This window comes from Plectropomus leopardus, chromosome 18, assembly GCF_026936395.1.
Source record: "Plectropomus leopardus strain MGB_pleo_1.0 chromosome 18, ASM2693639v1, whole genome shotgun sequence".
In the NCBI taxonomy this organism is placed as follows: Eukaryota; Metazoa; Chordata; class Actinopteri; order Perciformes; family Serranidae; genus Plectropomus; species Plectropomus leopardus.
In genome coordinates, this window is record NC_142193.1 from 5,198,579 (window position 1) to 5,225,611 (window position 27,033).

Genomic DNA, 27,033 nt, shown 5'->3' on the forward strand with positions numbered 1-27,033 from the left:
AGCCTGGCATGGGCAGTATCATGGTATTAAGGGTATACCAAGGTATTAAGAAATCCTGGCGGTATGTTCTTCAATACTGTCATAAATACAGGCGCTCTTCTTTCTATTAAACTCATTGTATGAAGTGCACAGCACGCACCACCAGAGCTCAGTCTCTGATCTCTACTGGTGGAACAGGCAACTGAGCTGAACATCATAACATCTAGTGGTGGGGGGAGAAGCTACATACTGTAATTGGCCGGTGGCCGGCAGGCAGAGAGAGACTGTGGGGAAAAACAGCATATTTTATGTGGGAACAGTGGACTTACTAACTAGATTACTAGTAAGAGTAACCAAGATGGTTTGGGTGTGTTTTATCTTGTTTCTGTCGAGTTTGAATTAAGTATGTTTTATGATGAGTTAACCAGATAATTTAGTCTCGCCAGTGTTCTGTGACCGAGAGAAAGTTGAATTCAAAAGGTGTACAGTTGAAATTCCCAGTTTGAAATATAAAAATAGATAACACTTGTGGGGTTTCTCTTGTGTATTTCTTAGTCAGAAAAAGCTTAAAGTAGCATACCTGCTGTTGGGGGGGGGGTTAAGCACGGCACACTTTTACCGTCATACCGCACACCCCAGTGAAATTTAAGGAAGGTATGAAAGTATGAATTATTAAATACCACCCAAGCCTATAGCCTGCCCTTCTTCTTTTCATTGTACATGTACTCTGGGCACAGAGCAGCAGAACGTCAGGCGCAGTGAAAGCGAAACTTAACGTTCATTGTGCTGGGTCTAAAAGTTTGCTTTCTTTCCCCCTGGAGCAACTACACCTCAGTCCTGATTAGAGTAACAGATCAATTATCCATCCTGTGACTCAAACTCAACAAACTGCGGCTGAGAAAAAAAATAACTCATGGAGAGACCCCAGAAAAACCTCAGAATTAAGTGAGGGGAATAAGAATGACACAAAAGGACGGAAATACACACAAAACAGAAAGTCTTCAAACTTTAGCATAGTACTTGATGAAAGTGTGGATGTGAATGACAAACCATGTTGATGCTTAAAGTCAGTGCCTTAAACAACAAAAGGTGAGAACATAGCAAAAGTTTTTATGGAGCATTTTTAGGAACAAGCGTTTGACAATGTATTGATATGGTAAACTGATTACCAGGAAAATTAAAAAATGGTACTTCATATACAAAAATGTTGCCAACCCCTGACCTTTAGTCTAGTTAAATCATCCAGCAGACTTTAATGTTTCTATGTTGTAGAAACCAATAAAAACATGTTGAAAATTGAAAGAAATACTCTTAGGAGAAGCTCCCTGTTCACAGTATTGAATCATAAGCACGTTCAGCCTGAATCAGCAGGATGAAATGACAGTTCAAACATCACATGAAGCCATGGAGGCGTCACACCCATCTCCACCTCTCCATGCAGAGTCCATTTCAGACATGTGACACCATGAACATACACAGGTGTAAATATAGGAGTCATGTTGGCCACCAAATATAGATGCTCAGTGCGTCGCATGTTACAGCAGCGGTGGGCACATTCTTCAGGCTTTTTAAAGGCTCTGGAAAAAGGTCAGACAAATGAGGGTCAACATGCCAACCGACCTCTGAAGACTAACTGTCCTACTGCTGCCAACAAAACCTGATTTTGCATGTTCGCTTATAATCACAGTAACATCAGCAAACATGCAAATGCACCAGAAGAGTGGACACTGAGCTCCCAAAACATCAAGACTATCACTGTGTGCACAAGCAAAACCAGTAATCAGCTGTTGCATAAGGAAAAGGCAGTGACTATATTTGGGCATCAGGCATCCAAACATCAACCATAAAGATGCCAAAATGTGATCAAAGAGATGAACTTCAAACTGAGGATGCAAATTATCAAGTTATTTTCTTAAAAGTCCACTGTGTAGAATTTAGGGGTATCTATCTGCAGAAATAGTATATAATATTTGTAAGTGTGTTTTCCTTACAGTGTACTAAGAATCCTTGTGTTATTGTTACCTTAGAATGAGCTTTTCTAGATATGGAAAAGTCTGCCATGTTCCTGCACCAAACACTGGCTGTAATTCTACGTTCCAGACAACTCAGAAGTCATGATATTCTGACCTTCTACAAAATGAAACACAAATCAAAGTCAGAGTTCCTATTTGTGAACTCGAGGCAAATCCATGTACTCTGACATCAGCGGTCTGACGTCACACAACAATGGCAGCATCCATGGAGGCCACGGAGGCGCACGTCGCATCGTACAACGAAACCTTCTTCCAGCTTTCTTTGCCATTTTCCAGCATTTTCCAGTGATTACATCAAGAAAAAAAACCCTGCAGATTATTAAAAAAAATAAAACGCAGTGCTTTTTAAAGTTTTAAAATACCAAACAAAAACCAACAATTATGTTTTTATTTATCTTTTGGTTGTTAGCGTTAGGCCCTATTAGCAGTCTGACAGGCTAACAGTGACAATGCTAACATGCTAATGAGTCAGTATAATTTTTACCGTAGCATGCTAACAGTGGCTAATACGCTGTAAACACAAAGCACAGCAGAGGCTGATGGGAAGGCCATTAGTTCTGCAAGTATTTGGTGATAATCAAAAGCATTGGAAACTTAAAAATGTTAACCTCATGATGGTGCTTCATGAAAAGTCAAAAGGATCACAAGGGTTATTACATTTTATCTGGAAGAACATGAATGCTGAACGATATTTCATAACAATCTATCCAATAGTTGATTCTTTGATTAAAAACACTGATGGTCTACGGTACTTAAATGAAAGTATTTTAGCAGTATTATTAGGCCCTATGTCTGCATGTGCAGTATATTTTTGTGAGAATGTGGCTCAGGAAATGGAGCTCTTCCTTTTAACATTTAAACCACAGAATACAGTATAATTACCTTGATATATGTGTTATTAATAACATACTTATAACATACTTATTGTTGTTATTCTATGATGATAAGATGCATTGATGTATGTAATACAATGCATTCTGCATTACATCAATGGTTGAATTCAGTGATTAATTGTTTAATCGTTAAATCTTAATCAGTGGCCTGTCATCAAGGTCTGTCATCTAGGAACTGACAAAAAAGACAAAAAATTCCATTGAAAAGTGAAAAATAATCCTAAAATCCAATGCTAACACTCCCTACCACCTCTGGTTCTGGCAGTGCAGTTTACATTTATATTTTCAGTGAGAGTAACAAAACATGTAGAGCACTGGAAACATGGGTGTAGCTGAGTGGAGTGTATGACAAGCGTATTTGAGTAAAAGAAAATGACAAGCCAAAGGTCATCTGATTGCACTGCAATAAATTCAATTTAAATAAAAAAAGTCAAAATTTGCAAATTAGCATATACCATATTCATTCATTGTTTGCTATTTATTATCATTGTTTGTTAGCTAAGTTGTTTCTTTGTGTTGATTCCTCAATAACTCCTGTTCTTGTGTGTAAAAATACAGAAAAATATAAAAGATAATACTTGTTTTGTTTTGGGTGGTTGGGAACCATAGGAACCTTGCCTTGGGTGCCAAATGGTCCACCACTGGCCCTAATCAAATCTCTCCTATAAAATATCAAGAGCTGCAACATGGAACCACTTGGCTGAGTCATGTCAACACTTTAGTCCAAAGACTGAATAAACAATTAACTTTTACAGAAAAATCTGAAATATTTGAAATACACTCATTAAAAATACATAAGTCTTAAATGTCACCACAAATTCAATATTTTTCTTTTAATCTTAGGAATTCAGAGTAATTTTCTCACTTTTTTGTACATGTGAGTACATGATTTTTTTTAATTTTTTTTTAAATCTTTATCTAGCCTATTTTATTTATTTTGCATTTTTAAATAGCCTATTTTATAGCCTCTATATAGTAGGCTTCCTTGGGCCCCCTTGGTGCACACAGAAATAGTTTTTTTCTTTCTTATTTCAGCTTTTGTTGGTAAAAAAAAAAAAAAAAAAAAAAAAAAAGTAAACTAATGATAAAAAAGTGTTGATTTGTCTGGAAAAAAAATACCGATACAATAATTGCGGTAACTTTAAATCGGTATCCATGTTACTATTGGATATTTTATACACCGATAAACTAATCATAAAAGATGGATCTTACCGTAACTTGGATCTTCTCAGCCGGAGCTGGAGGTTGTGGCCGCGGGGCGGCTTCAGGCTCGGTTCGGAGCTGCTGTCCCAGAGCTCTGGACGGAGGGATGTCGTCCCCGTAGCCGACTTTGGGCTTCTTGTTCGCGGCTGTGGAGGAGGAAGCGGTGGGCTTCTTGTTCAGGTATGTTGAAGCGAAATAAATCGCAACGACGGTGAAAATGATCGCCGGGATGACGACTGCCGGGTCCAGATCCATGATGGAGTGTGTGTGAGAGAAAAGTAGAATTAAAGTGTGTTTTCAGGAGTGTGTGTGTTGAGGAGGACAGCGTGTGTTACTCAGCCTGCAGTCACACACACACTGAGCTGCATCCTGCCTCTCAGCACAATCTAACTTCAACAGCTGACCACACACAACAGCTGACATCATGCAGAGAGACACTTCCGGATTGTTTTTCAAAATAAAGGTCTTTACAGGATATTAATGTGTTGAATTTGAGGTATCTGTAGCTGAGTGTTTTCTTATCACTTGACACTTTACACATCTACTACACTACAACTGAGGCAAATAATGTAATTTTACTGCAGAACATTTATTTATCACTACTGTGGCATTGAAGCATAGTTCTGCCACATCAGAATTTTTATGTTTTTTTTCCACATTCTGACAAGATATTTTAACGTTATTACGTCATACAAACTTATCGCGTTGACAAAAAACTCAATAAACTATAAACTATCATGTTTTAACCCTTAACATTTCATGTAACGACAAGCAAAGTTTAATACGCGTTATGTTAGTTTAGCATAAAAGAAAATATCTTGTTAAATTGTGAAAAGACATCTTGTCATAACAAGAAACTTTTCACATTATCACTGATACTTATCTTTTTCCTTTTTTTTTAAAATTCATCAGGAATAAATATTGTACAAATATCATACAAAGTACAATTATGTGCCAGAGTTTTTTGGCAGCACTATGCCTCTATACTTACTATGCAGAATAGATTTTTACACATAAAACATATGAAGAGCTTTAAAAATGTGATTTTTTGTTTTACATCAAACCACCCAACAGTATAAGTGCGGCTGAAACAAATCGACAATTATTCACTAAATCCATTCATCAGCTGTCAGAAAATTACCAGCTACTTCCATACTGTGTCGGACTCCTGATATTTAGATAACCCAACATGTCTGCTGTAATATGGATGTAGATCTCAGAGCTGGTTTCAGATATTTACATTATATAGGCATGAAAATAAAGGATTTCAAATTTTGACATCTCTGTTAGGATGTGTACTTTCAACCTTGACATAAAAGTCCTGTACATCACTAGATTAAAATGTAGAATATTGGAGAAATGCTCCAAAAATAGTCAATTAATTGATAAGTCTACAAAAGAAAAGCAATCGCAACATTTGTTATTATTGGTTCATAATTGGCAATTTTTTGAGCAGAAATTGCAGAAAAACTGCAATTTCACAAATTCGCAGATTTCAGTTGTTCTCAAATGTGAGGATTTTTTTTTCTCTGTCATTGTGGACTTTTGATTGGACAGAATATAACATAACATTTGATTTAACAACATCTGACATTTTATGGACAAAAAGACACTAGTTGAAAATGAAAACACTAAATTAGACAATGCCGTGAGTCATAGAAAAGATTTTATTGACCAAAAAAATGAAATTTATCACATCAGGGACTGTCTAAGTGTGGAGAAGCTCCTCAGATTCACTTCATCGACATTTGACCTTGGGGGACGGGGGCACCATGTGACCGACCTCAGAGACCAACACAGTGGCTTTAAATTAGTTTAAGAACAGATAAAAACACAGAAAACTCCCCGACAGTCAGTCACACTAACAATTTATAGGCACTTTTAGTCTAAAGCAACAGATTTATATCGACACACACAGCGAGTCCTGTCATCTGGAGAACACTACAGTGCATTTCAAAGGATTCAGGTTTTTAGAAAAGCTGAACAAAGCTTTGGAGAGAGTTGTGGATCGACAGAAAATCATCAATTTTATATTTTTAAGTCCTTTCTTAGGGCAAAAGAGTGAGAATTTTCTGTTTTCTATCACAGCAAACTGAATATTTGGGGTTTTGGATTGTTGGTTGAACAAAACAAGACATTTGGAGACACATTCTTTGCTGACTTCTGATGTTATATTAAAAGATTATTCAAGAAAATAACATAATGAGGGCTGCAACTAATGACTGTCCTAACATTTCACAACCTTTTCTGTCATGTGAGCTCAGATATTTCTTCATCCACACCACTCGTCACATTTCTCTGTTTATTAGTTTTTAAACTGGGTGTTATTTAACGCCCAGTTAGGGTTATGCTTAAGTCTTCTTTTCCCTTTCTTTCTCAGTAGCTCTATTTCAGTTGATAATCATATTAACATCACTTGGAGTCGGGACATTTAGCAACTTATTCCAGCTTCTCTTCTCACTTAATAATTCATTTTCATGTCTAAATCCCAGCAGCTGGTGTCAGGTGTTTCCTGTGGCTATCAGAGCTCACGGTTTTATTTGCAATCCTGTTTGTGTGTTTATTTTACTACTGAAAATAAAAACGTGGATTTTTTAAAAATCAAATCATAACTGCTTGTTTTTAAAGATGAGTTTTCTATGTTCCTCCTGGTAACTGCATTAAAGTACCCTCTACGATAAAAGTACAAGAAGTTCTGGTCATTTAGTTGGAAACCACTGGTCTTACACTGGCAGCAGTAAGAGGTCAGGATGACAATTTCAAATTATGGGTTGAGCGATTATCGGCTTGTCCGATTATCGGGGCAGATATTTGGCATTTTGCATCTGTATAAGTGTTTTAATGATCGCTGATAAAATTAATTAATTAAAAAGTGTAAAGAAGCTGTCAGCATGGGAGGGCCTCTACTTTGTGAAACCTCAGGGAGCTAGTTTTATTTATTAATTTTTAATCTAAATTTTCTAAATTTTATTTTAAAAAAAGTTGCTGGGAAATTTACTGTGTATGATGTTGAACATTTCAGTTTTGATTAAACATTTGCTAAAGGCATTTAAACAAAGTTTTGTGTTGAAGTTTGTTATATTCTAAATTCTAAATAATGACATTAAATACTTATTGGTTCCAAATGTTAGTTATCGGTCTCATTAACAAAAAACCCAGAAAAAAACAACCAATAACAATCAACTCCTATTCTAATGTCTCATTTTGTTCCATCAGCGTTCCAACCTCCCCAAAATATTCAATTTATTATCATAGAAGAGGAAGAAAACCAAAAAAATGAGTCACATTTGTAACGCAGGCTGACCTTTTTAACCCACATTTACCTCAAAAGTGACTCAGCAACTTTATCAGCATTGAGCTTATAGTTTGTCAGCCAATTAATGTTTCAGCTCTATTCAGCAGATTAATCAGTGATAAAAATAGTCATTAGTTGACATTAGACTGTTAAACGAGCAGGTTCTACCTCATGTACATTAAATCAGCCATTAGTTACTGATCCTCAAATCAGCTAGAAATAAGTCGAATCACTGACTCTTCTTCTACTCTGACACCTACTGAAATTACAGCTGTTATTCAACAAGATGCACACACTGATGAATAAATGCTAATGAACTCTGCTCACTCTGAAACACACCAGCTCTTCATCAGACTCTAAAACCACCTCTTACATTAACTGGAGCTGAAACAGCAGCAGTGCGTCTGGTGACTGTAGTGCCCTCTACTGTCTTTTTTTAGGACTGCACAAACTCAACATTGACTCAGCGTTTAATGAGCCTGCTGCGCCTGCGGGCAGTTTCTCTCATTTGCTGCATTTTGGCACAGAGCAGGCAGGACATCAAACTGGAGGCCGAGCTGCTATTGCTTCAACACAACCTGCAGTGTCATCATGCAGTTCATACAGCATAAATCTGAACCCATGCTTTTACATGCATGTTTCCTATAACTGTTTCATTTCTTTAAGGCTGGCTCACTGAGGTGACACTTTCTATTCCAGCATGACGTTAAATCACAAAGGCAGCTAGAAGAACGGACACGACCTCCAAGCCGTTTAAGGATAAATCACCAGTTTTGTGGGGAAATGACATTTAGTGGAGTCTTCACGTTGAGTGGACACCAATCTGAGGACTCCTAAAGAAGACTCAGGCCTCTAGTTTCATGGTGGTAGCCTGAAGGGTGTTGCAGATAAAAATTTAAATGAGATCATCAGCCTGCAGATAAACTATTAACCTCAAGGTGCATATCCTAAAATATAAAACTAGAACACTGTTTTGTGGCTGTATGCAGTTGCAGTTTACATCCATGTCTGTAAAAATGTGGATGCTTCACACACATCTCATCCCCCGCAGCACAGCAGACCGACACAAACCATACAGGTGAATTCTTGAGCCAAAAACATTTTTTGTAACGTCACAGTGACCTTTAACTACTAAATTCGAATCATTTCATCATTAAGTCCAATTGAACATTTGTGCCCAATAAAAAACAATTCCCTCACAATGTTCTTGAGATACCGCATTTACGAGGAGCCGCATGACGTCACAGTGACCTATGACCACCAAAATCTTATCAGTTCATCATTGAGTCGATGTGGACATTTGTGCCAAATATGAAAAAACTCCCTCTACGCATTCTTGAGATACCTCATCCACAAAAAATACAGCTCCCACTGATCTTGACCAATGACCACTAAAATCTATTCATTTTTGAGTGTGAGTGGACGCTTGTGCCAAATTTGAATACATTCCCTTGAATAGATTCCCTCTTGAGATATCGTAATCATGAGAATGGGACAGACATACGGATGGCAACCCGGAAACATAATGCCAAGGCTATCGCTGGCACAGAGGCATCAGAGTGTGTCCACTTTGGTTTCTTAGTGTTTTAAGTTGCTTATGTAAACAAATTCAAAGTCTGTGTGCATTATCAAAGAACCGTGAGTTGATATTTTTCTCAATGTGTCTCAGTAATTGATATGTGTGGTTAAAAAAAAGTGGAAATTTGAATATGGCCAGTTTGCACCTGTGAAAATAGAGGCCCAAGTTCAACTGTACGAGTACAGAAACATGTCCGTTTGTGCTGCTGCAGGGATACGGGGTGTGAAACTACAGAAACTGTTGGTCTTCAGCTCTTCTGGTGGCTGAATTTCATGTTTACAGTTAAAGACGACCCTCAGAAATATTCCCATCCCTTCATTTCTTACAAACTCCCGACAGATAGCAGCTCAGAGACTCTGAAAGCTCACAACTAGTTCCCAGTGTCACCCTACTCCCCAGTACCCTTCTCAGTCTGTTGACTGGCTATAATCTCATATTATCATATTTCCCACCATGTCCGCACACTACAGACACCACAGACACACACAGATATTGATTGAAAGCACAGTGGTGACAGGTCCTCAGCGGATCCTCCTCCTTGATCTACAAGTCGTTTCATTGAGGGCTTCAGACATTTACCTAAACTAGACAGGAAGCAGCTGATTCTGTGTTCATGATTGAAGGAGTCACCGGCTGGAGGCAGGACGGAGGTGGCCGGAGGTCACCGCGATGAGCTCCTCTCCTTGCTGACGCAGTCGTCCTGGCTGCTGGTGTCTCCGTTCGCCGTCATCCCGCAGGTCCGTCTCTTCTTCCTGCGGTGGGACATGGCGTCCCCCTCTGAGCCTGATGCAGCCTGCAGGAGGACAACGTGTTCAGACTCGCACCGATACAACATGCTGCATGCGTATTATGTTACGTCACATGTAAGAACCTGTTGGCAGCTTCAGACTGACACATGCGATCCTGACAATGAGGATTTACATAAGCAGGGATTTTAACAGTGCGGGTTGCAAGAAGTTGGCAGAATTCTGGAAAATCTTTTGCAAAATTTTAAAATAAAAATCTTACATTTTAATACAAACTTATTTGGGGGGGGAAACAAAACAAAGCAACAATATAGTTTATGCCCTTTCAACTGAACTGTAACCATGCACTAAATTTTCAGTAAGATTACAACCCTTTACATGACAGTGCATTCTTCCATCACATGTGCAGCCCACACTGCACTGAGGGTAGGGTGTGTCATGGAGTAGGTTTTTGTCGCTGTTGTTGCTTACTGAAAATGTTACAATGTTAAATGAGCCAGTTCATTTAAATTCATCTGAAATCAACACCTGCCAAATGTGAGTGAATTTTACCTTTGGTGTGATCTCTGAGGGCTATCTGCCACACTGGTGGGTAAATATTTGTACCAAAACTGTTATATGATAAACTATGCCGGGAGTCTCTGCCACATTTTGTTGTCATTTCGGGGGGCATTGCTCTGCTGCTCCTAAATTGCTCGTGTGCTGTCTTTGTCTCACACACACACACATGCCACGAAACTTAAACTTCGTAAGCGCTACTAGTTTTGCAGCAATGTTTACCCTACAGGACATCAGCTAATCCGCTAAACAACTACTCGCCGCCGGTCTGCTGCTAACAAGAGCTGCATGCAGTGTTGTGAAGGTTATGAAATACTTTTGCACAAAGGCCCCGTAGTTTGAAGGAAGACGGCGAACTCTTTGTTGCCTCTTAAATTGTCAGCAGCAGTGCATTAGCTCTACATCTTCCATTCTAACCTTTCACAACAAAAGCCCTAGACATATATATACACTGCATCACAGCTTACCAGAGGGAACTTTCTTCAGTTTGCAGTCCACATAACGCATCATTCATCATCATATATAAAACAAAAAAAGACAATTTTTATATTTTTGGCCAGTATAAAATATGCTTGGCTGTTGGATTTTTTGTCATCTAGCAGTGACCTTGGCTGGTGAGTTAAAAAGTTCATTTTAGACACTGAAGTCGGCTCAACTAGAATGTTGATACTTTTTAAAATTTCTACTGGAAAGATTTGCAATTATGTCGGCTTATGACAGAAATAAATATCATCTGCATCCATCATATTCTCAAAACCAGGCCCACCAGAGGTAAAAAAAAAAACTATAAATTTCACAATATACAACCAAGGGCTGAGATGCTAACAAAATGCCTGGGCCTGGCTAATATCAGATTAGATATAGAAGATCTTTTAGCACCTTTTGTCTACCAGAGACGGAAAAGTTATACTGACAAAATCTCAGTGTCTCAGTTTTCCTTGCTTATCTTGGAGAAATGATCCCCTTGAATGGTGAGCAGTGAAATAGTTTGATATTTACAACTATGTGATCAAACCACCAGGTAAGATCGTTTAAGCTAACAAAGATCAACACCAGGCATCATGTAGCTTCAAATCTCTTATTGAACTTATTGAAGTATAATAAAGGCACACAGCCTCAGCTTTTTATAAAAGTCTTTTTTAAAGTCTCCGTTTTTCAGTTTGGCAGCTTTAGAAACTTAATTCTGGGAATTTTTCTGTTGTTTGTTAGCAGACAAAAGGGACAAGAAAGCACTTTCACGCAATGCAAAGTCAGTGGAGAGAGATACATTTGGTCCCCGTCCCTGTGGTTGGGACCTAATTGCGCTGTGTCTCTATGGTAAATACAGCCTGTTATTTACATTTCATTCCTGTTATTTTCCATCTAGTCTCATAAATTCCTGTTATTTCCAATGGAAAGTATCCACCATGCACATTCCCAGAACTTTGCCACCCTCGGTCAAAAGTCAGCAGAGCTTTATATGTCACTGTTATGACCCTGGGGTCACACACAGAAGGAAGTCACTACGTCTTATTTCAACTTTTAACTCTTTGATTCAGCTTTTAATCCTTTGATTTGCTGCTGCTCAACAATGACTGTCAGCTATAATTAAATGAGGGACACGTTCCGTCTTCCAGGTCTACATGGTGGACACGAGGATCCATGCTCCTATGCAGAACTGGTTTATTACAGAGAGCGGGAGGTTGTCAAGCAGCGGTGGCGTTGAATTCCTTCCTTAGATTTAGCTAGTAAAAGGCGCTTCAGTAATGTACGTCTTTACACAAGCAAAAAAATCTCAAAACGTATCACCTCACAAATGACACAGATACCTCAGTGCAGTGTGTTTCTATTTGTGTGATTTAGCACATACATCAGAGTCGGAGTCAGACGAGCTGGAGGACGATGATGATGAAGAGTCACTGGAGCTGTCTGATGCGATGCCCGTCGACTCCTGGAGGTCCACTTTGTCTGCCAGCGCCGCCAAGTCCGGCCTCTCCTGCTTCAAGATACTGAAACAACCAGGAAGAAAAGAGACTTTATATAATCAAAACTAAAAAAAAGGTTTACTGAGCGCATGGACACCTTTGAAAGATTCCAAAGTTATACCTTGCAAAGATACCAGATCTCACATGTTAATCAGAGGTGGACATGAGGTCTCACTAATGACTTGGCTAAAGAGAAACCATACAAAACAAAAGATGCAAATGAATGACTTCTATCTCACTAACAATGATGGACTATTTTAAATTCCAGAAAGCATGACTAAAAAACAAAATCACTATTCATAAGAACACATGCAATGAAACTGGAAATTTAAGAAAAAGGTTTAAGAAGCTTTAGAGAAGCAGTGTACTGTCATTACATAATAGAAATGCAGATCTTTAATCACTGAGATTAAGGCCTTTTACTTCCTTAAAACTGATCTTATATCAGTTGGGATTACTTCTGCATTTGAGTGACTCGCAGATGTCCTGGGATGAGTCTAATCGCTGGTGTTTATTGTTTAGTCTTCAGTTATCTTCTCAGTGTGATTCTGATGTGAGGGCGGTTTTGAATCCTTACCGGTACCACTTCCTGGAGAGTTTGGGTCGTCCTCGGACAGTTTTGTGCCACACGATGGGGAAGTTGGTCGTGCTGGCGAAGTTCTGAGTGACGGCGATTGTCGTGTCCAGGTTGAGGACCACGTGCCACCACCCGCCTGCGGACACACGGCTAGTTACCATTAACATCACAAACAAAACACGCTGTTGCTTTGCTTCCATTGTCCTCTACAACCACAACTAAATGATCACTTTCGAACATGTTGACATTTTGTTGTGTGGCTGCTTGTTATTATGGTTTATTGACAACTTGCTAATATACCTATGAAACAAAACTTATTTAAAACTTTTTTAAGAATACAACAATAGAGTCCCCAACTACGACGGAGGATTAGGGCCACATTAAGGAAAAAAAAAAAAATTATTTACGAGATTAAAGTCATTAGTTACGAGAAAAAAGTCATTATTAACGAGAAAAAAGTCATTATTAATGAGAAAAAAGTCATTATTAATGAGAAAAAAGTCATTATTTACGAGATTAAACTCATTATTAACGAGAAAAAGTCATTATTAATGAGAAAAAACTCATTATTAACGAGAAAAAAAGTCATTATTTATGAGAATAAAGTCATAATATTCAAACCGGCTGCTTTTGGAGACACTTGTTAACATGAGGGCTACGGAGGATTTGGTTGAGTTGTATTTTAGGATAGGTTTCACAAACAAGGAGATACTTAATCTTTTGGCACATCAGCATCACATTATCATAAGTATCAGGACTTTAAAAAGAATATGCAAGAAATTGCATCTTTTCCGGCGAAAGAACCAGTCGGACTTGGAGGATGTTGCTGCTTTTCTGGAGGGGGAAATGGCTGAACTGGTCAACTGCAGGGTTATCGTTGGATGCATCTACGGGCTATTCAGAGGGGTTTCGTTGTGTCTCGAGAAACAAATCCTCCGTAGCCCTCATTTTGACAATGGTCTCCAAAAACAGCAGGTTTGAATATTATGACTTTATTCTCATAAATAATGACTTTTTTCTCGTTAATAATGAGTTTAATCTCGTTAATAATGACTTTTTTCTCGTTAATAATGACTTTTTTCTCGTTAATAATGAGTTTAATCTCGTAAATAATGACTTTTTTCTCGTTAATAATGACTTTTTTTCTCGTTAATAATGACTTTTTTTCTCGTTAATAATGACTTTTTTCTCGTTAGTAATGAGTTTAATCTCGTAAATAATGACTTTTTTCTCGTTAATAATGACTTTTTTCTCGTTAATAATGACTTTTTTTCTCGTTAATAATGAGTTTTTTCTCGTTAATAATGAGTTTTTTCTCGTTAATAATGACTTTTTTCTCGTTAATAATGAGTTTAATCTTGTAAATAATGACTTTTTTCTCGTTAATAATGAGTTTAATCTCGTAAATAATGACTTTTTTCTCATTAATAATGACTTTTTTTCTCGTTAATGAGTTTTTTCTCGTAACTAATGACTTTAATCTCGTAAATAATTATTTTTTTTTCCCTTAATGTGGCCCTAATCCTCCGTCGTACCCAACCCTGTGAAATTAAGATATATTGGAAAATAAGAAGGAGCCAGTAAAATTGCAAGAGGGTATTTGTTTTTTTTGTCTTTTAAGAACTCGTAATTATTTTAAATTTTACAACACAACATCAGAAAAAAACAATGAAAAGATTCATTTAAGACATTTTAATACCAATTAAATTAAATAACCTTATTTTTAGACTAATTTAGCACCTTTTAGACTTTTTAAAAATTGTCAGGGACCCTGTTTAGCCACTTGTTAGCGACCGCCTTTTATTAGACACATAAATGCTTCAAATTTTACAGGTGGGGTATTTACTGATGTATTTTATATTGTAGAACAAAACTTGAAAGTCTCTTCAGATAGTGTTAACCACAGACCTTATTTCAGGTATCTCACCAAAACTGATTCAAAACTACGCACTGACTTCCAGATGAGGGAACCAGTAGTGCTAAAATGCTAACTTATTTCCTAGTTTTAGGTCTCATTCCTGGTCCAGTCTGCTCCTTAGCCTTCTGCAAAGTTAGCTTTTAAATCAGGCATGTCAAACCGGTCCACAGGGGGGCCGGTGTGGCTGCAGGTTTTGTTTCCAACCAAGTAGCAGCACACCAGACTTGACTCATTTAATCAACTGATCTCCGTCTTCAGACAGTTGATTGGTCAAACTGTGTGCTCTTGGTTGGTTGGCACAAAAACCTGCAGCCACACCGGCCCCCCTGTGGACCAGTTTGACATGCCTGTTTTAAATGATGATATGCTGGTCTGGCAGAATTCCACTGCAACAAGCGCTAACATTAGCTAATACATACTAATGTTAGGCTCTATGTAAAAAAAACAACATCAGCACAGATAAACAGGCTTACCTGCGGTGTGCGAGTACCAGGTGAACTAGTGCAAGCCGTTGCTGCATTTGTACGGTACCGTGCAATTATGGCAATCAAGCCAGCTGACGTTTGGATTTCTTTCAGGGCCTAGAGCCAAAAGGACGAAGTCAAATCTCTTCAAAAAAGTTCTAATTTGAAAAAACTTCTTTGATTTTGTTTTGCTGAGAGATAAGATAGGTTTCTACTCAAAATGTCCCTATGCCAATTGGGACAATTTACTCATATTTCATCTTATGAAAGGTTATGACTCTACATATCTTCAGTGGATTTTAAACAATGTCAGGAATCATATATTTGCTTTGTGGTCATGCTGAAGGCTCAGGAGCGGACTGTGGCTCCAGGAGAGTGACATTCTCTAGTATGCAAATGATATATCATGCTCTCCAGGCCCTCAAACCCCTTTTCTCCACCCCAAACTGGTCAAACTGGAAGAAAAAGAGTGGAAAAAAGCTTGTCATTAAAAAAAAAAAAAGAACCCCAAAAAAGTTCCAAACTTGCCAGACAAAAGCTGTATAAAACTATGTGGGTCAAATTATTTTAACAAAGCAAGAAGGTAATAGACAACACAATTAAAGGACGTCACACACAGATTATTGTTGTCTGTGAGTTAATCTGCAGACAGGTAAAGTCTAAATCCCGGGTTTAATCCAGCTCTAGCACTGGGTGAATTTAGGTCACACTGGTTTCACTCTGTTGATACACAATGATATCTAAACTATCAACCTACTAGGGATGTACCAGTTCTGAAACAGAATGTTCTGAGACAGAGGCCAAAACTGCAACACAAACACACAAACACGGTCCTCGTGTCGCGGCACACTTCCTCCCAGTTAATCATTTGATATTAGATCAAAATGAAAATACATTTTTTTTGGGGGGGGGCATCCCTGCTTCTTAGTACGATCAACTCATTGTTGGTTTGTGTGTTTTCAACTCTCTCCCACAAGAAAATCATAATATTGACACTCTGTCCACCTTCAAATGTTTGAAAACACACCTTTTCAAGCTAGCATATTCGGTCTGATTTTACGGTGACACACACATCTTGACTGCACTGATGATAATTTCATTAAATTGATTTATACCTGGTTTCTTATGAAATGATTTTGTCTTGTTATTATATTAATGTATTTTTGCTTATTAATGATGATTTGACTTTAAGATCTATGGATGCATTGCTGCTTGTCTTTTTAACTGTGTCTTATCAGGCATCCTTGAGCACTTTGAAAGGCGCCTATAAACAAAATGTATTATCATTATTGTTGTTGTTGTTATTATATCTCAAGACCAAATCAGCAATAAGAACTTTGGTAAACAATATCTTGTGCAAAAATCTGATCTTAGATGATCCACAGATGTTTGTAAATTTGATGGAGGGTAAATAAAATGTAGAAAATGAAGTGTCTTCACTGACCAGGCACAAAAACGGTCTCCCCGGGTCTTTGGAGGATCTCCAGCGGTGCAAACTCTGGAGGCCAGTTTGGCTGCTGCGTTCGGGGATAAACCACATTGAACCAGGTGATAGCCTCGTCCTGCTGGTTGCCGCCGTCCTCTCGGGTCACCTTGATCAGCTCTCGGGGTGTGTTGGTGGGGAACAGACACCACCTCTTGTGTCCTTGAACCAAGGCGTTCCAGGCGCTGGTGCCCAGCGGGTCGATATGGATGCCGGTGCCAGAGCGGGCCGGGCCCATCACAAACCACCTGTGAGCAGAGCAGAGGATAAAACAGGTGAGCTGTAACATCACGTGTCACTGACACATCCTTTCTTTTCTGTTAACAGCTGCAAAGTCTGTTTTTTTTCTTTTGTCCCTCTCAGTCTGATTATATGATCAATAATATTTCCGTCTGATAAAAAAAGCTAAATGTATTCACTGAAACTTTTTCATTTCTTTTTCACTTATCAGGGAAAGCAAAACACAGGGAACAATGACAAAAACAAAATACACGCCTAATTTCAGCACCACATTATGTTTATATTGTTATATATATTATATTGTTCACAGTACAATAACTATTAGCTACTAGCTACAATGAACAATTTAAGAATGAAAACAAACAGGTGTTTTTTTTTTGGGTTAAACATTTTATTACTATAAATCAATCTTGAAACTATTTTAAAAAATATAATTACATGTAAGATGTCTCCCTTTTGAAAATAAAATAAAGTTGCAGTTCTCCGTCCGTTGCATTTACTCAGTACCACACACAGCATCTGTGTATGGTACTACAGTAACTTTTCATAACACTGTATACCGCTGCATCACTGTGATGCATTTAAGTGTTTCAATACGTTGATATATTTGTGGTGGCCTGTGGCAATCAACATTGACCGTCACATATTAATTTTCCATTAGGGATGCACAAAACCAGATTTTTTGCCGATATCCAATATGCACACAACAACTCGTTTGGCCAATAAGCAATACTGATATTGATTTATCCACCTTTTTCCTCCCCTAATTTTAGTGATCATAAAATCTCTGCTGTAGTTGAATTAACATCAAATGATACATGCTTTTATTGTGATGGCCCACCAGCAGATGGAGACATAAAATACAACGCTTCCCAGTGTTTGTAATATTGTGCAAAATTAGAAAATTACTTAAACCTATGGTTGATATTTTATACAACATCATCATTTATACACATTGCCAATAAATTTAAAAAATATTGGTTTGTCATATTGGTAGAAATCAGCATGCAGGCGGATTAGGATATTTCATTTTAAAACCAATATCAGCTGACAATGATCATGTACCAATATTATCATGTATCAGTAATTCCTCCGCCCTTAGACGGCTACAATTTTTGCCCTTATAAGGCTGAAGTTTAGCATGGAGGTCAAATGTGTGTGGTTGGTGTTTTTGCATTTATGCCAAAAGGCTAAAAGGGGGCATGGCATATGACTATGTGGTGGCAGGGATTGCAAATACTTGTTTTTATTTCATTATACCTTTTTAAGTATTTAAAATCCAAATGCTGATTAAAAAAAATTACATGGTAAAACGTGCTATTTATGCTCAGATGATTTTGTACACCAGATGTACTTATTCTTTGTATTTATTCTATCTTTTTAACTTATGTTTTATCTATTTTTTTCTTTTATTCGTGGTTTTATTGCTTTTATTGTTTCTCTTGCTGTTGTTTTTGGTCTACTTATTTGTATTATTTTATATTGACATTATGTGTCCTGCATCTTGCATTATTTGTCCTCTGGTTTGTATTTGATCCTAACTCTACCCTAATTTCTTTTCACTTGTGTGAAACAGCCCTACATTTGTGTGTAGGGCTGTTTGGTTTTCTGTTGTTGTATTGTCATCTATGTATCACATTTCTGCTTTGCTTTGTTTATAAAAGCATTTTGTAAACTCTTTTTCTTTTATAGGTGCTATATAAAATAAGTTCTTCTTCTTATTATTATTATTATTATCATCATATCTATATAATGTGGACCTGCTGATACACAGTCAACCTGCACTGGACCGTTTTAGTTTAATAAACAAAGATCAAACCTGTACGGTGGTCTGCGCTTCTCTCCTGCAAACTGGAACAGGTCGTCCCTGAAGAAGATGGGCACCTGGTAGTCCTCCAGCAGCTTCCGGCGTTTGGCGTGTTCACCGTAGCTGCTGTCGAATATGTAGAGTGGGCTGTCGTCCCTGGTGCTCTCCAGGTACTCCACGTAGTACTTCATCTTCATCTTCACTGAGTATCCATCGTTGTCCTCCCCACATTTAAATTTCTGGTTGCGGTACTTGCGTTTGAGACGCTCCAGAGTCCATTTTTCCTGTGCGGGCCAGCTCTCCTGGGCGTTCAGCAGGACGACGGGCTTGTAGGGCCGCTCGAAGCGTTGGATGAACTCCTCAGGGCTGAGGTGGAGGGTGTCCACTCGCTCAACGTTGTCCTGTACACAGCATATATCAATTTAGCCTTATGTATGCCAAACTTTTGAGCAAAGATATGTCCAGCCTCTATCTTTATTTGGATTAGGAGCTGTACTGTCAGATCAGCTGTAAGTGTTGTTAAAACACCTCCCTGGTTTTTCAAATATTAATTTCTTTCTGAAAAGAATAAATATTAACTGGGGCTGATATCAGGACACAAAGCAGAAGGTGTGTGTATTTAAAGACAGCATTCTTGTTCGAGAAATACAGGTCCATGCTGTGATGAACTTCGTTTTCAACACCTCTTTCGTAAACTGGGGGCACGCCCACACAGAGTGCAGCAGGACAACATGATACTGTATCAGCTGTGACTACAACTCAACACACTATACTGAGAATGAGAGTTTCTTAGAATGTTGCATCCTCTAAATAACTGCAGCTCTTCATTTAGTTTTTTTTTGTGAATGTTTAGTAGACTCCTGCTAATATTACCTACAAGTATTGACTTCATGCAGATCAAATCTGCTCTTATGGGAAAGCTTTACAATCCTAGTATTTAAAGGTTTTACTTGCTGTAAAAGATCAGTAGTGGAATGTAACCAATTACATTTATTCTGTAGTTATGTACAAATCTGCAATACAGTGTGCAATTATTTAAATCAGCAATATTCTCAAATAACCTAAATTACACCACTCTTGAATGCATCCAACAATAATGCACATATTGTATTTAATTTGTGGGAGTTTTCTTTCCAATATGAACATGGCTTTTTTCTCTATATTTTAGAAAGCAATCAAACCATTCCACTCAGGTTTTAAAGGGTTCAATAACTTGTGAACAGCATCTGAACTCAGCGAATAATAATAATTTTAAAAAAGTGGATCCAGGATTCAAAGGGTTAACACTTACTATTTCTAACTCTACTATTATCTATGCTATTCTAACAATTTCCACTGGGATCATTAAATGTTTCTGATTCGGAATCCATGAAAAGATGCTTGGAGTAATTACTAACAATTACCTTCCGAAATACATATATTTCTCACAATTACTTGATAATCATATTAAAGGGATAATTGCATTTCATGACTAGATAGATAGGTAGATAGACAGATAGATGGAATTATTTATTTCCTAATATCAGTATTGGCACTAAAAATCCAGTATCCGTTGGACTCTACATTTCTCACATTTTTACTGTTTTAACAGACTAAAAACTAAAAATAATTACTTGTCAATTGTTCAAAATGAACTATTCCAATAAACCAACCACCTACTAATGTAAAATCCTACTTTTAATGCACGTATATCAATATTCTAATTAAAAAATATATAGAAGTGACGAGGAACATTGTTTATACCTTTAATAGTTTACCCAAAAGCTCCTAAATATACTTGAATGCTTCTTTCGTTGTGTAATTTGATATTAAATCAAAACCTATATTCATAAATGTAAACATGAAGAGGAAATCAGCCATTTAAAACATAAACTGTGTGAACAAAGTAGAAAAAAAAAAGTTGACAGAGGCTGAAATTACATTAATCACGTCACAGTACTCAGTGTATCACCGCCTCGGTGTCTACGTGACAAGCTGCACTCCTGCTGCGAGTTGCGGCTAGCTCATGTTAGCTTAGCTTCAAATGCTACATTGACTGTTACCTTCACGGTGCGGTGTGACAAGTCGAAAGTCTCATGATAGTCGTGTTTTATCCAGTCTAATGAATCCTTCAGCTCAGGTCTGGCGCTCCGTTTCGCCTCTTTAATCCTCTTCTTACTTTTATGGTTCATTCCTCCTCCGTGTGTTACCGTTGTTTAGCTAGCTACCGAGCTAACACGGGGGCTACTACAGAAACGCATTCACTAGCCTCCTCTGATACCCGGCTAGCTGCGCTGTTCTGACACTCTCACCTTATTTATTTGACAAGACAACAAAACTACAAGTCGGTCAATGTGTTAAACACGTCCTCAAATATATAAAAACATGTGTGAAAACACTTTTAAGCCTGTCCGGTCGACACTGTTTGGTAACAAGCTAACAAGGAAGGCTTGCCATGCACCGTGCTTAGGCAACTGATTGACAAATGTAGCGCCCGCCCCTCTTGAAGGAATAGAACGCTAATTGGCTACAGTGCCCGCAGGAGCAAAGCTTTGATTGGATGAAATGAAGCAAAAGCCTTCCCGCCAGGTATTTACGTTGATTTTATTGGCTGTTGAAGCGTTTTTCTTGTGTTGTGATGGACGCGGAAATAGAAATACAGTAAGCATGGCTGCCGATGGCTACGCGTGATTTAATATCAATATAAATCTCAATTAAATTGCTCAAAACTTTTTTTTTCATTACATAATTATTACAATGCAGTCATGTAACTTAAGGGGCTATTAACCAGCACGATGGATCCCACAGCAGCCGAAACACCTACCATAGCTTACAAAGTTTTCACGTTTGAAGACAAGGAAAACACACAGGAGTCCCTTTCTGTTTCCATACCTGAGGTGTGTTTGAGTTTTGAAATATATTATTATACTTAAGATAAAGCAGCTTTCAATAGACTGCTGTGTGAGAGTATCTTTACATTACAATATAAATCAGCCACCATCCTGCTGCTGTGTTGTGCTTTCATAGAATCACGCTGCTAATGCCTGAAAAATATGTTAATTTAAAAGAACAGTGTGTAAATTAATGGTATTAACCAATTAGAAGAACAAACATAATTCCTACACGATACTTTGGAAACATTCCCTCAATTCGGCGTACATACAGTCGTAATATGTGTAAAATTTAAGCTTAGATAACTGACATGCCTCTTACCATTGACACGTGACTAATTTAAATGAACTATGGGTGTATAATTGCTTTGTACATGCTACAACAACGAGCACATTTCGATATGTTAGACTCATGTCTTTAATTCAGCATACATCCACCACCAAAAACTGTATTTATCTAACTAAGATTTGGACTCGACCTGAAAAGGGTGGAGTGCCCCCTCCAGATCAGGGATGAGATCCTGCCCCAAGTGGAGGAGTTTAAGTACCTCGGGGTCTTGTTCACGAGTGAGATCGACAGGCGGATCGGTGCAGCGTCTGCAGTAATGTGGACTCTGCACCGATCTGTCGTGGTGAAGAGGGAACTGAGCTGAAAGGCAAAGCTCTCGATTTACTGGTCGATCTTCGTTCCTACCCTCACCTATGGTCATGAGCTTTGGGTAGAGACCGAAGGAACAAGATCGCGGGTACAAGCGGCCGAAATGAGCTTCCTCCGTAGGGTGGCTGGGCTCTCCCTTAGAGATAGGGCGAGAAGCTCGGTCATCCGGGAGGAGCTCGGAGTAAAGCTCCAGGACGGCTCCCAGGTGAGGTGTTCAGGGTACGTCCCACTGGTAGGAGGCCCCGGGGAAGACCCAGGACACGCTGGAGAGATTATGTCTCTCAGCTGGCCTGGGAACACCTCGGGATCTCCCGGGAAGAGCTGGACAAAGTGGCCGGGGAGAGGGAAGTCCGGGCTTCCCTACTTAGGCTGCTGTACCCGCGACCCAACCCTGGATAAGCGGAAGAAAATGGATGGATGGATGGATAAGATTTGGACTAATATAATTAGATTATCTCTACACTATACACTAGTTATGTATTGTTATCACCCACAAATTGGACTGTTCTTTATTTGTCAAAGGAGAGGTGTGGCTGTGGTGTGACTGTTGTTTTTCTTCATTTTTTTGCTTAATTTCCTCAATGCAACAAATATTTGTTCTTGAGCCTCCCCAAATTACTTCTGGAAAATGCATGATTCTCCCTGTGCTATAAATTAATTATTAGATTTTTAAAAACGTACCTTTTGATGTTTGAAAGTTAAAAATGAAATCCTTGGGTTGAAAAAAATGACTTGGTTTTTCCACTCTTGTCTTACATGCTAGTTAGTTAGTGCAAACGTCTTTTTTTGTTTGTTTGTTTTGGCGAAATTTGAATTGAGATGCAGAAAAGATATCACTATCACTAGTTTTGGTTGAGATTTTTTTTCTGATGGAAGCATCCATTGCACATGACGTGCCCAAGGATCATAGGGAATTTGAAAATCCAAATATAATTTCTGTCTCCACAGTCTCTGGATATGACAAATGGTGTAATTTTGGTGACTTTTTAAAGAAAATATTCCCTCTAATTCCACCAGGCATTTTTTTAAAATCAGAGCTAAAATAAATACAAAATACAGCCATTTAAAGTTGTATCCCCCTCTGCTAAGGCAAAAATAATAAAACATAGTTCCCTCCCTGGTGCTTAAAAAAATTTGACCCACCCTCTCTTTGTACCACCCCTTCCCCTTTTATAATAACGAACAGTCCCTTACTGTGATCCTCACTCTTAGGTTCTGGATCCACAATATGGGATGTATGTGTGGCCCTGTGCTGTGGTGCTGGCTCAGTATCTGTGGACACAAAGAGCAGAGCTGAGAAACAAGACAGTGCTGGAGGTGAGAAGAAAAAAATCGTTTTACAATTTGGATCTTAACTGCTATAAACTTTCTGATGTCTGTCTCTGCACAGCTTGGTGCAGGTGTGAGTCTTCCAGGTGTGGTGGCTGCCAGGTGTGGCGCAAAGGTGATCCTGTCGGACAGTGCAAAGACTCCTCTGTGTCTGGAGAACTGCAGGCGCAGCTGTGAAGCCAACAGCCTCCCTACTGTGGCGGTGCTGGGTCTCACCTGGGGGGAAGTCTCACCTGATCTGGTTCTGCTTCCGGCACTGGACATCATTTTGGGATCAGACGTCTTCTACGAGCCACAGGGTTGGTTCCTGTGTCCACATAAATATGGCCTCATAGTATATGTTTGAAACCTGAGTGACTGAGCATTTTTAAACCTGTTTCAGATTTTGAAGATGTCCTCCTGACCGTTGTTTTTCTTCTAAGAAAGAACCCCACAGCTCAGTTCTGGACCACATACCAGGAGAGAAGGTGCCAAAAAAGAATATCACACTTTTTCAGATACTTTTTAAATAAGTCCTATACTTAAGTACAAATTTCAGGTACTTATATGTTACTTGACTCTTCTTGTGCCACTTTTCATGTCACTTCTTTGATCCGACACCTTTAGTTACTTTACAAATTCCGATTTCTGCACACAAAACATATGAAGAGTTTATAAAATATGACTTGTGTTTAGTAACCCTTTAAAAACATGGACTGACATCAGCTGAGCAAACATATTGCAAAGCAAATTGGTTTGCTTTTATTCAATTAGCTTTTTATAAATTTTACGAAAAAAATATTTTTTGTTAAAATAATATATTCAAAAGTATGGTACAGAATAAAAATGTATAAATGTATTTTTATCACTTTTTTCCTGGGTCATTTTCTCATTTGTTTTTGTTTTTTACTTTTGTGTTTTTGCTTATTTTCAGGTAATTTCAACTAATCTTTTAAAAAAGAATTTCTTAGTTGTTTTTCTTAAGTTTCACTTTGCCTTTGCCTTGTATTGTTTTCATAGAAATCAAATCAATTTTCTCTGTTTTCAAAGGGTTTAAATACAGCTAAAATTATTAGTCCTTTAATCGATTTTTTTAAAGTTTTTTTTTTACCCTGAAATGTGTGGTTTGTATCACTGCCTCAGTTTTAACCTTACTCCTCCTCCTCCTCCTCCTCTCCCAGTGCTGATTGGTCGATCGAGGCGCTGCTCCACAGATGGAAGCTGAACTGTGTCGACGTTCAGCTGGAAACATTTGATGCAGATAAAGCAGCGTTGGCTGGATCGACACTTCCAGGAAACAAAAGCATTCTCATGATGATCATCACACTGAAGACAGAAGATGTTAGTCTGTAAATGTTTTCAAGATGTTGGTCACATCATCCAGTCGAGTCTATTTCACATTGAACTCAGGATAAACTAGCTGTGTCAACAGTGTTAAACTCTTGGGACTGAATACAGGAATAAAAGAAAATGCCGTGCCAGAAAGTTGAGAGCAACATTAGGACAATAAACATGTAGGCATGTAGTTCTGAAGAAAAGTCACATATTACACATGTAATAAAAGGCTTTTGAAAAAAAATCTATTGAAGTGTTTTTTTCATTGAAGTTGAAAATGTTAAGAAATAAAAACCTGCAGCTCCAAATATTATTTTAAAAACTAATAGTTCAGGTTTTGCTCACATTTGTATCTGTAACATTAACTCTTTGAAACCCGAGCCTTACATTGGCTTGATTCCTTAATAAAAACATGGAAAGAAGGACATGATTAACTCAAGAAAAAAAAACATTTCAAAATTTAGCACTAAAAAGACACAAACAACAAAGTCAAACAACAAAAACAAACAAGTAAATAACCTGAAAATAGATTTATGTAACACTGTTTTAAATATGTAATTAAATCTATTTCTGGGCATTTCCCCAAGCTTTTCGAAAATTGTAACATTATTATAAATACTATAATAACTTTTTCAGCACCTTTTTCAGGCCATTTACTTGTTTGTTTTTGACTCTCTTTTTAATGCATTTTTTGAGGTAATTTTGTTGTACTTTTAAAACGTATTTCCTGCAAATATCGGTATATTTCTTCTTAAGTTGCTCATTGCCGTCTTCCCATGTTTTTGATAGAAATAAAGTCAAATTGTGCCAGCCTCAAAGGGTTAAGATAATCTCGAAATGGTAATAAATAGTGTATTTTCTCCTGTGACCACCAGAGGGCAGCATGTCATTACACAACTGCTCACATATCAACTCTCATTACTATAGCTGTGTACCAATTCAGGATGTGCATCCTGCAGAGGCCACTTGTAGACCGCATCAGCAGTTGTGAAACGGGACGGTCTAGCCATCGGAGGATTTCCTGGTTGCGTCACCAGATGTTCCCACCCTTACCCCCACGCCACAGTTGATTTCCACTGTCAAGCCTCCTGCTTACATAGTTGTCTTCTCAAGAAAAGTTACAAACCAGAAAGATGTTATTGAAGCTTGATGTGTAAGGTCACTGTTGAACGTCACCATGTGACAAATTTGGAGTGAGAATGTAGTGCAAAAAAATGTCACTCTCAGGTTAATCTTTTTTTTTTTTGATGAATAAATAAACACGTTCTGTTAGTCATTAGATTAAAAACACCAGTAACTGGAAACAGAGCACATAGAACAGTGGTGGCTATCCAGTGGTTCCCAACATAAGACTCTGGCTCTTTCAAGGGGTCACCAGATAAATCTGAGGGGTGTAAAGATGATTTTATGGGAGAGAGTGGAAGAAGAACAATCTAAGATGATTTACAAATCTGTTCTCAGTTATTGCACTTTCCCTTATCTTTGTTTTAAGTGAATTATTGGATCATTTTAACAGTCACGCACCCTGTGTGATTTAATGACCTCTGTCAACAGTGGTGTAGATTTATGCACTTTCAGCTGGTCAGTCTGTTTTTGGAAGGATATCTCAAATCATTCTGAGTCAGGGCCAGGTCAGCGCCTGACATTCTGCTGATTCCTGTTATCTATCTCTAACCATTACTGATTACTGACAACAACAATGTGTTTACAAGAGTCCGTTTATTTGATAATGTCGGTCAGCTGGCAGCAGATGACGAGCTGAGTGGTTAGATTAAGTAACATTTGTGCAAAGAGCATCAGGGAAGGTATGTCGAAAACTGCCCTTGTTTTCCATTTTCACAAATGACCCACCATTTATTTTGCATTGTAACAGCACTGCAGTGTATGCAGATGACTCCCTCATATACATCTTGAGTGAGGTTCAAAGCAGTGACACTGGAAAGAAATCTGGATTGGTATTGCTGAAAGAAACTCACTCCATACAATGTTAAATGCCAAACAAATTGAATGATTTTTGCAATAATTTCAAATGAGCACTTATTAAGAATACTTCAGCTCCATTTCATAGCATTTGACAAGATTGTCCTGAGGTTACAGATAAGTTGAAGTTAATTTCAGTGTTG

At 38.1% G+C, this 27,033-nt stretch overlaps 3 protein-coding genes across 9 annotated transcripts in view; 1 reads left to right on the forward strand and 2 right to left on the reverse strand.

Moving 5' to 3' along the window:
- The window catches only part of LOC121956378 (uncharacterized), a 30,205-nt gene extending 25,720 nt beyond the window's left edge, over positions 1-4,485 (reverse strand). For 4 of the 5 annotated variants that reach the window (XM_088069059.1, XM_088069057.1, XM_042504557.2 and 1 more), the window contains exon 1: positions 4,118-4,485. In XM_088069059.1, coding sequence (XP_087925185.1) covers positions 4,118-4,363 — 246 coding nt within the window. In that variant the 5' untranslated portion in view covers positions 4,364-4,485. The remainder of the gene's footprint in view (positions 1-4,117) is intronic. The other variant, XM_042504559.2, reaches the window with a different exon arrangement.
- Positions 4,486-5,754: 1,269 nt separating this feature from the next.
- Positions 5,755-21,187, reverse strand: jmjd6 (jumonji domain containing 6, arginine demethylase and lysine hydroxylase). The gene is made up of 6 exons (XM_042504549.2): positions 20,782-21,187; positions 18,752-19,140; positions 16,654-16,940; positions 12,828-12,963; positions 12,136-12,274; positions 5,755-9,775 (listed from the first exon to the last, which is right to left on the reverse strand). Exons 1-6 carry the CDS (start codon positions 20,908-20,910, stop codon positions 9,644-9,646), a joined length of 1,212 nt encoding a protein of 403 aa, XP_042360483.1. The 5' UTR covers positions 20,911-21,187; the 3' UTR covers positions 5,755-9,643.
- Positions 21,188-21,354: 167 nt separating this feature from the next.
- Positions 21,355-25,156, forward strand: mettl23 (methyltransferase 23, arginine). 3 transcript variants are annotated; one of them, XM_042504576.2, is made up of 5 exons: positions 21,355-21,615; positions 23,480-23,584; positions 23,658-23,895; positions 23,979-24,063; positions 24,757-25,156. In XM_042504576.2, exons 1-5 carry the CDS (start codon positions 21,514-21,516, stop codon positions 24,926-24,928), a joined length of 702 nt encoding a protein of 233 aa, XP_042360510.1. In that variant the 5' UTR covers positions 21,355-21,513; the 3' UTR covers positions 24,929-25,156. The 3 variants fall into 3 exon arrangements, with proteins under 3 accessions (XP_042360510.1, XP_042360511.2, XP_087947334.1); XM_042504577.2 differs by lacking the exon at positions 21,355-21,615 and adding an exon at positions 22,173-22,472; XM_088091208.1 differs by lacking the exon at positions 21,355-21,615 and adding an exon at positions 22,174-22,486.
- The last annotated feature ends 1,877 nt before the right edge of the window (positions 25,157-27,033 follow it).

Bases quoted from the DNA above. Each gene is read 5' to 3' on its own strand.
- jmjd6 (XM_042504549.2), bottom strand. From the start codon at position 20,910: ATGAACCATAAAAGTAAGAAGAGGATTAAAGAGGCGAAACGGAGCGCC. The intron at 19,141-20,781 runs GTAACAGTCAAT...TGCTGTGTACAG, and splicing joins TGTCACACCGCACCGTGAAG to GACAACGTTGAGCGAGTGGA. The intron at 12,964-16,653 runs GTCAGTGAAGAC...GTGTGTCCGCAG, and splicing joins GGAGACCGTTTTTGTGCCTG to GCGGGTGGTGGCACGTGGTC.
- mettl23 (XM_042504576.2), top strand. From the start codon at position 21,514: ATGGATCCCACAGCAGCCGAAACACCTACCATAGCTTACAAAGTTTTC. The intron at 21,616-23,479 runs GTGTGTTTGAGT...CCTCACTCTTAG, and splicing joins TTTCTGTTTCCATACCTGAG to GTTCTGGATCCACAATATGG. The intron at 23,585-23,657 runs GTGAGAAGAAAA...GTCTCTGCACAG, and splicing joins GAAACAAGACAGTGCTGGAG to CTTGGTGCAGGTGTGAGTCT.